The sequence below is a fragment of the Monodon monoceros genome, unplaced genomic scaffold (genome assembly GCF_005190385.1).
Source record: "Monodon monoceros isolate NGI ecotype Baffin Bay Population unplaced genomic scaffold, NGI_Narwhal_1 Super_Scaffold_20, whole genome shotgun sequence".
Classification (NCBI taxonomy): domain Eukaryota; kingdom Metazoa; phylum Chordata; class Mammalia; order Artiodactyla; family Monodontidae; genus Monodon; species Monodon monoceros.
Window position 1 is genome coordinate 93,906,561 of NW_021703777.1, and position 13,621 is coordinate 93,920,181.

General features: G+C 43.2%; 1 protein-coding gene across 1 annotated transcript in view; it reads left to right on the forward strand.

Annotated features, from left to right (window-relative positions):
• TAPT1 (transmembrane anterior posterior transformation 1) overlaps positions 1-13,621 on the forward strand; it is a 62,909-nt gene that overhangs the window by 11,318 nt on the left and 37,970 nt on the right. The window contains exon 2 of the mRNA XM_029235390.1: positions 1,982-2,112. Within this exon, the coding sequence (XP_029091223.1) occupies positions 1,982-2,112 (131 nt within the window). The remainder of the gene's footprint in view (positions 1-1,981; positions 2,113-13,621) is intronic.

The following is a 13,621-nucleotide window of genomic DNA, read 5'->3' on the forward strand; positions in this document are numbered from 1 at the left end:
TGGACCTAGCCAGCCAACAGCATATTAGAAAGTTCCTAGCCAGAAATTTTACTCTACACAGATTTGGTTATACTAAGGCCTTTTTTTTTCTTTTCATTTATTTATTTTATTTTAATTATTTATTTTTGGCTGCGTTGGGCCTTCGTTGCTGCGCGCGGGCTTTCTCTAGTTGCAGCGAGCGGGGGCTACTCTTCTTAGCGGTGATCAGGCTTCTCATTGCGGTGGCTTCTCTTGTTGCGGAGCACGGGCTCTAGGTGTGCGGGCTTCAGCAGTTGCAGCTCGCGGGCTCAGTAGCTGTGGCTCACGGGCTGTAGAGCGCAGGCTCATTAGTTGTGGTGCACGGGCTTAGCTGCTCCACAGCATGTGGGATCTTACCAGACCAGGGCTCGAACCTGTGCCCCCTGCATTGGCAGGCGGATTCTTAACCACTACGCCTCCAGGGAAGTCCCTATACTAAGGCCTTTTAGTCTGAACATCTGTTAATATATGCAGTGAAGTTTACATCTTGTGTACATGGCTTCAACCATAAATGTACTGAGAGTACTGTGCTCGTGGTGCACTGGATGATTTGGCCTGCCCCTGCGCTGGGCTGCAGTAGGTGGAAGTCGGGTTTTCTCTCCATCTGTTTCAGTCTCCTGTTTCAGACAGCTTTCATGGTATCACTGACTCTCCAAATGGATTATGAATCTTATATTTTAAAAAAATGTGTGTAATTTTTGGGGGGAAGCTGTAACTTCTATACATAAGCAAGCCACTTCACCTGACGCTCAAAGAACTAGTGATCTGTCCCAGTGTTGGAGGAAGTAAGCTGTTTTTAGGCCCACTGGGAGATAATAAGTCCACTTCTGAGTCTTCCTAAGGGCTTTTCAAGGGTATTTTGGACTATACACTTTTCCCCATCCCTGCAACCTTTAAATCCTAGCATCACGTAAGACGTAACTATGAGGGTCGATCACTCGTAAATGAAATCAAACTCCTCTCTTTGTCATTTTTTGGAGGGAACACCAATACTGTATTTGGTAAAAGGACCACGAGGCCAGCTCAGAGCAAAGACAACAATTTGAAACCTTTGGTTTGCTGAGTTCTGGAAGAGAGGATGGCCTCCTAGAGAGTAGAAGTAGGGATGTCTGTGAAGTTGGGTACTGAGAGGTCACCGAGGTGCTGGGCTGTCAGAGAAGTGTCACCCAGTGGGAAGATTGGGATCAGGCATTAACACCCTTACTTCTCATCTCAAGTCCTCCAGGTACAGCCAAGTGGAAAGCATTCCACCTCCTTTGGCCTTTCTTTCCTCAGCTTAGACGAGATGACTGTGGGTGAATTTGCCTCAGAGGAACCGAGGAAACAGGTGGACAAATCCAAGGAAAGGGAGGTTTTTCAGATCGGGTTGAGGTTCTGTTTTGTATGACTTATTATAATTACCATCATGTTGGGAAGCCTTCACCTGGGGAAGTGGCATTATTTAGATACTTGCAGGATCTCTGAGGCTGAACAAGGAAGAATTTGCACCAGTGTCTGTGTACTTCACCCAGGATAGTTCTTGGGCTGAAGCAATGCCTGTTAGGTGACTTGGCTCCCTTTTGATTGTGTGTGTGTGTGTGTGTGTGTATCTCCCTCCATTTTGTATGTACTTGGTATCTACTCTTTTTACCTGCCTTCATCTCTCCATCAGTCCAGGTCCTATATCACCTGTAAGACCCAGGACTAGACTCTCACAGAACACTTTTCTAACTATTCTGGCTCATAGTAATCGTCCCTTTTATATTCCTATGACTTTTTCAGTTTATATCACACAGAACAGCAATTTTCTCAACAATCTTTTCTGGTGGTTTGTGTGCAATTCAATTCTGGGCACAGAAATGTAGATTACTTTGTTTTATTCTCTTGTTGTTTTACATATACATTACCTGTAGCACCAGCTAGCATGGAAATTCCTTGATAAATACTGTTCTTTTTGTTTTGTCATTTTTTATTTTTCCTGTAGAGCTTTCATTGTTGAGGTTCCTCAGTGCTGAACTAACCAGAGGGTACTTCCTTGAACATAATGAGGCCAAGTATACAGAAAGAAGAGAAAGAGTGTACACTTGTATGCGAATACCAAGAGAATTGGAAAAGGTACTTTTTTTTTTAACTCGTCGTTTTGAAAATTATGTCAATATGTTAATTCTATTTAAAAATTGTGAACAGCTTGAGTTGCGTTTTTAAAATATTGGAAATAACGTGATCATAAATAATTAAATATATTGGGGGAGTAGGAATTCCCATTCAGAAAGAGTCTTAAAAAGTGTATTTTTAGTGTAAGATCCAGTGATTTTTAACTTTGCAACTTATTAAACTTACCGTATTCCCATTTGTGTCCCACCCAAATAACTTTTTCAAGGAATTGCTCTCTACTTATTCCTTTAGTTCTCTTCAGTTTTGTTTTAGTAGAAGCAGTTTTTTTCCCATTCAGCGTAATATAAATTATTTAATTGCACCCTTTTTTTTAAGGTTTCAGTTTCTCAGAAAGCCCTCATTTTTAAAAACAGTTTCTTCAAAGAGAAAAGACAATTCATTTCACCTTCATCACAGAAAACATCTCAGCATAGGATAAACATAGTAATAGCAGCACTAAATCTTTGCACATCGGGCGCTCCCTTGATTGTGTCCCAGGGCATCAAGACCAGTCAGATACGAAATCAAGGCCGCTCTTTCTGTCTGCATTGATAGAGTTGACCAGTCTGAGCAAGAAGGAAAGAATTAAGAAATAATTCAGCTTTAGCTATACTGAAACACGTTTTCGTACTTTTATAGTAACGTGAAACTTGTAATGTTCCAGTCACTTCTGTAGAATCACACTTTACTATTGGAGTTGGTATCAGAAGAGTTTAGTTGGTTTGCTTTCTCAGTGTATTATAATAACAAGAGGTGTGGTACAGTAAAAAGGAAGGATGCCCGGTTTGAGAGATGTTGCTTTCAGTAGGTTCTTAGTGGCGCAGCAGTGCTGAAGCTTTGGAAAGTTCTGTATTAGGGTGAGATTTAGAGAGCTAGGGAGCCAGCAGACCTTTGAGACAATGAAACAGCTTGTTGCCTTTGGTCATGATCATTAAACATGCGTAGCTATTATTGTGTTGCTGCTTTTCTGGGGAGTTCTAGGGTTCTGTGGAGGAGCCGAGGCTGGAGGTGAGGAGGGAGGTGGAGGCCTGGGGGGCACCCTCGACAGCACTCCTCCCCAGGTGCAGCATCAACCTTATTTTGTGTATTGGAGTTGCTTTAAGATTTTGTCCTGGAGGGACCTAGGGGGTGATGTTTCTTTTGCTTGAGAAAAAAAAAAATTTTTTTTATGGTAAGTCTTGTGTCTTTCTTAAAACACTTTAACCTGCTTTTCAAAGCTCACTATTTTCTACCAATGATAAGCCATGGCTGGAAATGTGAGGACACTGCTGGAGGCGTGGACCTCTGCGGCTTGGACTCTTGTCTGGGACAGTGCCGGCCTCGTCCGCCCACCTGTCTGGACTCCCATTTTGCTCTGGGAGAGCATAGAGGGATTTGCCTGCAGTCACAGGCAGACTTTATGGACACGCCCGGGAAGCTGGTTCGACACGGAGAGGTGTCCATCTGACCCCTTCTATCATCCCACCTGTGGCAGAAATAGTGCGTGATGGCAGCATCCTCTCGTAATTCTGTTACCTCATCAGAGGCAGGTTCAGTACACCCATCCTTCTCTCTTTATTAGCAACATTGAAATCACAGACAGGTTTCTGGGTAGATTCCTCACAGAAACTTGTAAGCGTTTCATGTTTGTTATTGTATTAAATTGTCTTCTGGGGGAAATCCCTGCAGGTCTTTCTGGGACTGCAGTATAAACCATTGTTTTTCAAACTGTGGTCGGTTACAGGACCACTGATAGGTGGAGTAACCCATACGGTTACTGATCAGTTAGGATTTATTTCTTTTTAATTAAAGAATAGAAAAAGTATCAGATTGCATTCATTGCCTGTGCTAAGGGTAAGTATTTTTTCTTACAACTTAGGTCTCACTTCTATGTGTATAAAACGTATTAACGTCAGAAAAGTTGAATGGGCACTGCTCATGCACAGTTGTAATTATTCTAATCCTGTTTCCCATGAGAGAGGCTTTTAGCTTTAGGCCTATTTAGGAAATTTTCATTTAGTCTCTTAGAACAACACTAGCAATTTTACTGCTTAAAATGTACGAAAGAATGTCTTCTTTTTCAGTTTAGAGCAATTTCTTCTTCTAAGACTAAGTGAAGCACAGAGGAAAGTTAGATTTCAGTTTAATTCCAGGCTTAAATGTCTCTCAAAACAGCATGAATTCACTCTGCTCTCTCTAAGGCCTTTATTTGATATGTGGGGATCCCACTTTAGACTTTTACTGTGAGAGGTGAGAGGCTATCTAGATATTCACGCTAATCTAATTTATTTTTTATTGGTTTCCTTTGTGTTTGTCTATTCTAATATGTAATACCTTATTCTTTTTTTATTGTTCTTGTTTTTTTGGGTAAATGCTAATATATTTTCACCTAACCTTTGCAGGAAGAGAAAGTTGATAATTAAAGAGCACTTTGCGTCTACAGGGATTGCAAATACTATAAAGCATGTAATTACTGCATATTATACTTTAAAGTCAAGAGAAAGGTCAGCTTAGTATCTCTTACCGAACCTGTTTAGTGATTGTAAAAAAAAAAAAAAAATCCCATGTTTTTTGTGTCAGTGGATAAACACATTATACTTGATATTTAATAAAGGTGAATTGCTTACATATTTAAAATAGTATTTCCAATCATTAGCACTTTTTTACATTTGAACTTTTCAATCTTAGGTAAGTGTATGAAATTTTGGAGCATTTTGTTGGCTTTGGGGCAACATTTCCTCTTTGCCTCCACAATCCCTTTTCCCCTGTGCCCACACACACCCCTTGGGTTCTTGTCCTAGATCTGCTGCTAACTGCTCACCTGGTCCACTTTGGGGGCTGTGTTCTTCTCTTCCATTACAAGGAGGAGGCTGAACTGTACTTTCTGTGCATCCTGAACTGAGAGCCAGGATAGCAACGTGGGTTAAGGGCATGAACTCTAAAGTCAGTCTGCCTGGACTTGAATCTTGGCTCCACAGTTTATTAACTGTGGGGCCTTGATTAATTTACTTCTGTCCGTGTGCCTCGGTTTTCTCATCTGTATGTTAATTATGTGGTAAGCCTTCTGTAAGTGTTTTAAAATCTTTACAAGCCTCTCTTCAGCAAATTGGGAATGCCTTTCCCTGGGAGAACAAGAAAAATTTTGAAAGGTTTCTTGTCCCCAGGTTGCATTCCAGTGGAAGTCTCATTTGCAATAGGGGTAGCTGTCATCTTGGGCTGAGTACAGCAGGAAGTGATTGGGAAAGGACTGATTTTCAAGGTTCTCCTGTGTCCCTCTTTCATCTCCTGCTATACTTTCATCTTCCTTCTTCGCTAGCTAATAAACGACTTTTCTAACCCTGCAAGGGCCACGATTTTCTGACTCTCAGCCCTCTTGGATTGCCGACATCCTGCAGAAAGAGCCTTTAGGGAAGACTGTTTTCTTCCCTCTTTTTAGCCAGACTGTCTTAGGGTAAAGCTTATGTCTTTCATCAGGATTTAGCTAATGGCCATAGAGATAACATACCTTACACCCTGACATTTTCTGCTGAGCCCTCAAGTCTGACCTCAGCAGGCACGGGGCTGGAGCTGACAGTTAGGATAGACAATGGTTGCTTTAGTCAGGTGCTGGTGGAACCAGGGCAGGGGATCACCAGTTTCCCAGAGAGGAAATTCCTGGTGAGTGATTTTCACTGCTTCTTACCCCACTTGGCTTGGCCAGTTACATCCCATCGCTGGCATCCATTTCTGTGTTACTAATAAAACGAATAGCATTTATCAAATAAGGATTAGATGCTTAGCACTGTCCTGAGCACCTGAAATGAAATAGCACTGAATCCCATCAGCAGCCTCCTGAGGTATAAGCACCATGAAAGTTCCGTGTCCTCTTCCTGCCGCACTCTGCCGTCGCACGTAGACGCCCAGACAGATCTCATCTTCAGCCCATGTTTTGGTTGAAGCATGTGCTAGTGTGTGTTCTGCATTTTGACCCCATAGGAACAGTTTACCCCACACCATGTACAAAATCATCCCTTGTCCAAGGGCTAGTTTTGTCATCTGAGTGAATCCAAAACTGCAGGAAGTAGTGAAGAAATGCTCACCATAGTATTGGGTTGGCCAAAAAGTTTGTTCGGGTTTTTCCGTAAGGTGTTACACGTTTCCTTAATATCTTAACAGAAAAACCGGAACGAACTTTTTGGCCAACTCCATATTTTCTAAAATTCCCTAATGTATTTAAATACTAATTTAGAGAGATACAGCTCACTCATGCATTTATTTATTAATTTCCTCTGTCTTTGTTTTGAGTGCTCACTGTGTTCCAGGCACTCTTACAGTGTGGGAGTAGAGAGATAAACATAAGACTCATGAAGGTAATGGCAAGGTGATGAGGAGAAAGGTCACTTCTGTACATTTTACAGCCTGTGTGGCGGGGACAGGGGTGGTTGTACTAGGGAGATCCAGAGGTGGGAAATTGTTAGGAACACACAAGAAAGGACAGGTACACTGGAAGGTTGGGCTGGATCCAGGTTACTTTGAATGGTTAGGCTAAGGAGTTTAGACTGGCTTTGGGAGGAAATTAAAATTTATTTCTCAAGAATACTTTTAGCTGTATAGGTAACAGAATACCTAATGCTGACTTAAACAAGAAGGTTTTTGAAAAAATTTTTCTTTTTTTTTTTTTTTTTTGAGGTACGCGGGCCTCTCCCGCTGCGGAGCACAGGCTCCAGACGCACAGGCTCAGCGGCCATGGCTCACGGGCCCAGCCGCTCCGCGGCATGTGGGATCTTCCCGGACCGGGGCACGAACCCGCGTCCCCTGCATCGGCAGGCAGACTCTTAACCACTGCGCCACCAGGGAAGCCCTGAAAAAATTTTTAACAAGTGAAGAGGAAGGAGATCTTAATTGTTCCAGCAGATTAATGAGGCCAGCATGGACTCAAGTCCTTTTTATCTTTCTGTTTCACCATCACTGGCAAATTGGCTCTCAGTCCTCCTTTTAATAAAAAGATGACAGCTGCAACCTTGGGCATTACATCTGCATTATAATCAGAAACAAGAGGAGATGGACAGTGCCACCTTTTCCACTGTCCCTTTTATAAAGAATTTAAAGCTTTCCCAGAGGTGCCCCAGCATGCTTCCTTCCACTGTGTCTTATTAGCCACTGAGTCACACAGCCATCCCTGCTGCACAGGAGACTAGGCCAGTGAATATCATGCTTTTCCAACAAAGGGAGAAACAGATTGAGAATGATAATCAGGTTATCCACCCCTCAGAGCTCTGCTTCTGAAACATACCAATGTTCAACACGGATTAGAAATAAGAGAAGCAGGGAGAGCTTAAGATCCCTCCATAAGTACGCTCTTTCTTCAGATTAAAATCAATTGATTAGGGCTTCCCTGGTGGCACAGTCGTTGAGAGTCCACCTGCCAATGCAAGGGACACGGGTTCGTGCCCCGGTCCGGGAAGATCCCACATGCCGCGGAGCGGCTGGGCCCGTGAGCCATGGCCGCTGACCCTGCGCGTCCGGAGCCTGTGCTCTGCAATGGGAGAGGCCACAACAGTGAGAGGCCCACTTACCGAAAAAAAAAAAAAAAACAAAAAAAACAATTGATTAATTTTACTTCTTAAGAAATTTATTCCTCGTGTTAAATACATGTCATATGTGGGATGTGATTATTATGAAGCCTTTTATCAAAATTACTTTTCTGTAGTTACATATGTTTATGTAACCTTGCCTATATCATAAGAGGTAGAACTAAAATGAAAATATATTTTTGAGTTTACCTTATAATTCTGTGTTTTTTGACAATCTTTTATTTCATCATTACCATGCTTTGTATGTTATAGTTATTTAATATATTTTTTTAGAAAATTGAATTCAACTGCTTAGTCTTAAATAGAACTACTTAAGTTCATCAGGTTGAAGATATAAGTATACAATAGGTATAGAATATTGTGTTTGGGGCATAGACTTTGTTATTATTGGAAGGGAGAGGTTACTGTCACAGAGGGAAGTCTTGGGGTCAAGGTGAACAACCTTAGCTTCTCATCTCGGGTCCGCAGGGAAGAGCCCGGTAGCCCGATCGTGGTGTTCCTTTGGCTTTGACTTTCTTCGTCTAAGATGAGGCACTTGGACTAGGTCATCTCAGGAGGGTGGGTAGTCCATGACCGTGTGAATGAGTTTGCTGACGAGGGGCAGAGGAAATGGGAGTAATGGAAACGTTCACAGCAGGGAAATTTTACATCTCTAGTGGAGGAACTTAGTTCTGCTTTTTTGAGAGTTGGAAGGGGTAATAACATTTAGGAAAAAGTAATTCAAAAAGTTCCTTTCAAAATAATGAACTTAGTGAAAATATATAAAGCCTTTTTGTTGTTTCACAGTGTAAGTGTATATTAAGAAAATGTAGTTATAGCCAATGTTTCACCTTTATTTCAATAAAGCAGTCCTGAGATTTTGTTGTGAGAGTACATAGATCTGTTTATGGCAGTGATTTTTTGGGCATCCTACTCGGTTTCTAATTTTCATGAAAACGTGAGGGGAATCATCCCCCTAAATTGTTCTCGTGATGCAGCTCTTGCTTGTGACACACCCTGACTCAAGACGTCCCACCACATGACTACTAAGACACCGGAAAGCCTAGGGTATCTGCTCATCTCAGCATCTCAGCAGCCTTGGCTGGTGTTCCTCCTGGCCTCTCTGACGCTTGTCGCCCCTGGCTTGCAGCAGTGGTGACAGCAGCTTCCACGTGTCTTGTGTGACAGTCTTACTGTTCCTAACGCTTCTTGGCGTGGGGCAGGTGGGAGTGCAGATCCATTTTGGCGGGGGCACGAGTAGCCCACTTCAGAGGGAGGTCTTGGAGGTGATGGGGGATGGCCCAGGCATCCAGGGCTTCCTTGGCCTGGTGTCAGCCCTGTACCTCTTAGGCACATAGGACCCATCAGATGGTTCTAGGGCAACCAGCCAAAGACTTCAGGCCTCCATCCCATTCACTGATGTGTTTAAAAGACAATTTGTGATCTTGCCACTGTGGGGCTATGTTTATCTTTTTGGATCAGTAACTTACTTCTGTCACGTTAGCTTTGGAAACAGTCTAAACTCTTTCTCTTCCTCTCTCTTTCCATTGTGCTGTATCAGGCCGCTGTGCTGTCTCCCTCAGACTAGTATTCTCCTTCGTAACTGTTCCTGCTGCTTCTCTCAGCCTGCTGCAGTGCTGCTGGTCGCTCCCTAAAAAAAGCAGGTTTGAGCCTAGAAGGTGTGTGATTGTAGCCTGCAGCAGCCGCTAAGACCTCGCAAATGTGCCGTGGAGTCCTGAGGGCACACCCAGCCCTGTACATCACAGCCCTGTTTGTCCTTGCCAAATACCAAGTAATGGCCCCTGCCGCAAGCAAGGGTTGTTGTAAGGACTAAGTAAGTTAATATAGGCCAAGTGCTTAGAATATTACAGGATTCAACAATGATTAAAAATAAGAGAAGTAGGAAAATCTCAAGATCTTTCCATGTGCAGTCTTTCCACAAATTAAAATCTTCAATATATTTATTTACCTCCGAAGAAATGTATTCCTTGTGTTAAATATGTCAGACATAAGTTGACTGTTACGAAGCCTTTTATCAAAATTACCTTGTTTTCTGTACACACATGCGTTTATGTGACTTTACCTGTCATGAAAGTACTTGGCTCCTTGTAATCCCTTTGTTTACCATCTCCTAGAGTGTAGACTTCCCAGGGGTATGAATTTTTGAATTCAGATGAACAAAAATTATTTTATTATAGGGATGACCTTGAAGCAGTAATTGCTTTCAAAGTCAGTCATTTGTAAACTTCCTTATTGATAACCCAGTCTCCTTGGCATCCTTTTAATTGATCGCCACATGTGAGTTTGTTGAGAACTTCCAGAGCACAGGATAAAGATTTGTGCCCTTAGTGGTTAACTGAGCAGATTCCTGACCCTCTCATCTGATGATTACGTTCTGGCCACACAGCCTCCCGCTCACGTTGCACCTGAGCACGCTCTTGTCTTTGCTTGAAATGCTGTTCCTCCTTTCTGTGCCTGGCGGCAGCTAGTACCCATCTTGTCTCCTGGTGGGAGATCTTTGCTAACGCTGTTCCTCCCTCCCCCAGGTGCCCATCCCAAGTTCACCACCACCACCACCACCCCCCGCCCCCAGCTCGCTGCTCAGACCTGATCTCAGCGCATCCAGAGCACATCCTTCATCCGGCCCTTACTCTGCAGTCTGTGTCCCGCTCACTAGATTTGAATTCCCTGGAGAAAATGTCCTTCCTAAATGACCTTTCAACCCCCGTGTAGAATTAAGCAGGACGCGGGTTCTGCTCTGACAGAAGTAGACCCAGAGCTTTATAAACTGAGACCAGGGGAAGGAAAGAAAACACCCTTCCTGCTTTACTACTGCTTCCCAACTCCCACCCCAGAGCAGCCGCCCTCAGCTCTGGACACTACTTTGTGGTCATGGTGGAGGAGGTAGATTCAGAATCGCCAGAAGATGGTTTGTGCAACTCAAAGAGGCATATTCCAGAATCACTGTGCTTTAATTTTGGCCATAACATTTATTGAAATTTCAAATGGCATTAAAAGGAAGGCAGGAGATTTTTGTCAAAAAAGGAAGCATTTTTAAAAGGTTAAGAAACCTTGCTCCACTCTCCACAGAGACAGGCTGGCATTTTATTTGTTTATTTCTTTTGAGGCTAGTATTTTTCATATGATTAAGAGCAATAGTGTTAGGTTCAAAATGAGTGTGGTAAGAGCTGGTTGTGGAAATTTTCACTAGCGTGTGATATTTTGTTGACCAGAAGTGTTACAGAATTGTTGTAGTTTTAACATTGATGTTCAATTATTAAAAACTTCTGTTAAATCTTTTTTTTTTAAACATATAAAGCCAAATCCAGTGGCGAGGTTGAGGCTGAGTGACAGGTGTCTTCAGTAGAAATAGTGCTTCAGTTTCAAAGCCATGTCCTCTGCAGACCTACTGGCCTTGCCTCTACTGCTCAGGAACTGGGCAAGCTCCCGAGTTTCACTGCAGAGTCGGGGCAGGGGCGGCGTGCTCGGGTTGGAGGTGAGGATGGACGGAGGCCCTCAGGCCCTGTGCACAGCACCTGGCTAGTGCCTGGCCGTATTGCCCAGTACCCGTAAAAGGCTTCTGAAGCCTTTGCACACAAGATCTCCCGCCAGACAGAAAGACCAGGGAACATTAGAGCATGCCATACATGTTTCGTTAAGAGAGAGAAGGAGGAACAAATCAAAGACTGAGCTAGCTCTGGAAAGTTTTCACACAAAACCTTCTGTAGCATTTTGTCTTCCATCCCTGGGAAAGTAACACGGAATGGAAAAGAGGTACAAGCCAAAAACTCCAGTGTGGGGTTTCTTCTTGAAGTTTCTCCATTATGCTTTGGTTTTCTGCATTCTGTTATTCATGTAGTGGCCAGTTCAAAGAAATGACATATTTATAAGGCCTCCCCCACCCTGCCCCCCGTAAAGGTGAGATGCAGCTAAAGTAAGATACCACCTTCTTCAAGATGGATAAAGTGAGGTGGGACTGGAGCAGCAGTACCAGAGGAGGAGAGAAATGGGGAAATGGGGTGAGAGAGCAACAAGGGTCCAGTGTGCAAGGCATGACTGTCAGCTGATAGGACGGATGTTCACCCGTGGTTTAAAGAGGCATGTTCCAGAAGCATGGTGCTTCTTTGATTTTAGCCACAACATTGTATTTATTTTGAAATTTCAAGTGGCATTTAAAGGAGATTTTTGTGTTTCTCGAAAGGGAAACAGGGTGGCATATGACACCAATTTCATTGCTTTATAGTCACACCTTGTATATTTCAGGGCAGATTTCATTAGCTGTTACTTAAGACTGCTTGAATGCTTTATGGTTATTTGGTCCAAATGAAGAGGAAATAGTACTTGCCTATTTTATCAAGATGCCATACCAATTAACTGAAGGTGTGAAAGTACACATTATTCTTGTTAATAATATATACTCAAACCTTTTAATTTTATTAAGATAACATTTTCAAAGCTAGCAGTAAATCTATATGTGTGAAATGTTTATGCCTTTTGTAAATTTGATTCATTAAATGCCTTTTATTTCTACATTTTTTATGACGCTAGGCAAATTGGCAAAAGACAAGGTAGCACAAAGAAAATTACGTTAACTCCTATGCCTAGCAAAAATAGGGAGTAAGATCTTTTTGCTGTGCTTAAACTGCTTCAAAGAGAACATGTAGGGCCTTGAGGCAGACAGACCCAGGCGTGAAGGCCAGTTCCTTCACTCTGACCCACAGCCTTGGGCAGGTGTTCAGCCGCCAGAGCTGTGGTTTCCTCGTGTGCTGAGCAGGGATGAAAATCACTAGCTCAAGAGCTGATGGGGGATTAAGTAGTAAGCACTCACCACTCGCCTGGAGGATGGAAGACACAGGAGTCCCTCTTGGCACATCTCCTTCAGACTCCTGGATCACCAGGTAAATGAAATGAGATGCCCTCCAGCGCCCAGTAGGGCGCCAGGCTCACACTCAGCCCAGCAGGGGTTTCTTTACCTCCCTCAAGGATGAATGTTTTCAGGATTACATCTTGTTTACTTTTTTTGGAAGTTTTCTCATTTTCATTTGTAAAGAATTTAAGAGAATGCTGTGCTTTGTGAAAAAAGTTAACACCTGAACAGTAGATAGAGGAGTTGGGTCACTTTTCCATGTTTCTAAACCCTGAAAGGCATCTCTTTTGCTTTACTTGTGTATTGCATGTTCTCACATAGATGGATGCCTTCTTTCCGCCCAGCTGAAGTTTCTTTAGATCACAGCCACTTGCTTTCCTTCCATTTTATTTTTTATTTTTAAAATTTTATTTATTAATTTATTTTTGGCTGTGTTGGGTCTTCGTTGCTGCACGCAGGCTTCCTCTAGTTGCAGCGAGCGGGGGCTACTCTTTGTTGCGGTGCACAGGCTTCTCATTGTGGTGGCTTCTCTTGTTGCGGAGCATGGGCTCTAGGCGCGCGGGCTTCAGTAGTTGTGATATGCAGGCTCAGTAGTTGTGGCTCGCGGGCTCTAGAGCGCAGGCTCAGTAGTTGTGGCACACGGGCTTAGTTGTTCTGTGGCATGTGGGATCTTCTCAGACCAGGGCTCGAACTCGTGTCCCCTGCATTGGCAGGCGGATTCTTAAACAACTGTGCCGCCAGAGAAGTCCCTCCTTCCATTTTAATATTGAGATCTGTCATATTGACAGCTCCAGGTGGTCTTTATGTGGTCAGCACACAGTGCGGGGAAGATTTTTTCTTGCCCACTGAGTTTACTGGGCTGGTTTAAAATGTGAAGGGGAGGATAAACAACAAGGTCCTACTGTATAGCACAGGGAACTATACTCAGAATACTGTGATAAACCATAATGGAAAAGAATATGAAAAAAGAGGGCTTCCCTGGTGGTGCAGTGGTTAAGAATCCGCCTGCCAATGCAGGGGACACGGGTTCGAGCCCTGGTCCAGGAAGATCCCACATGCCACGGAGCAACTA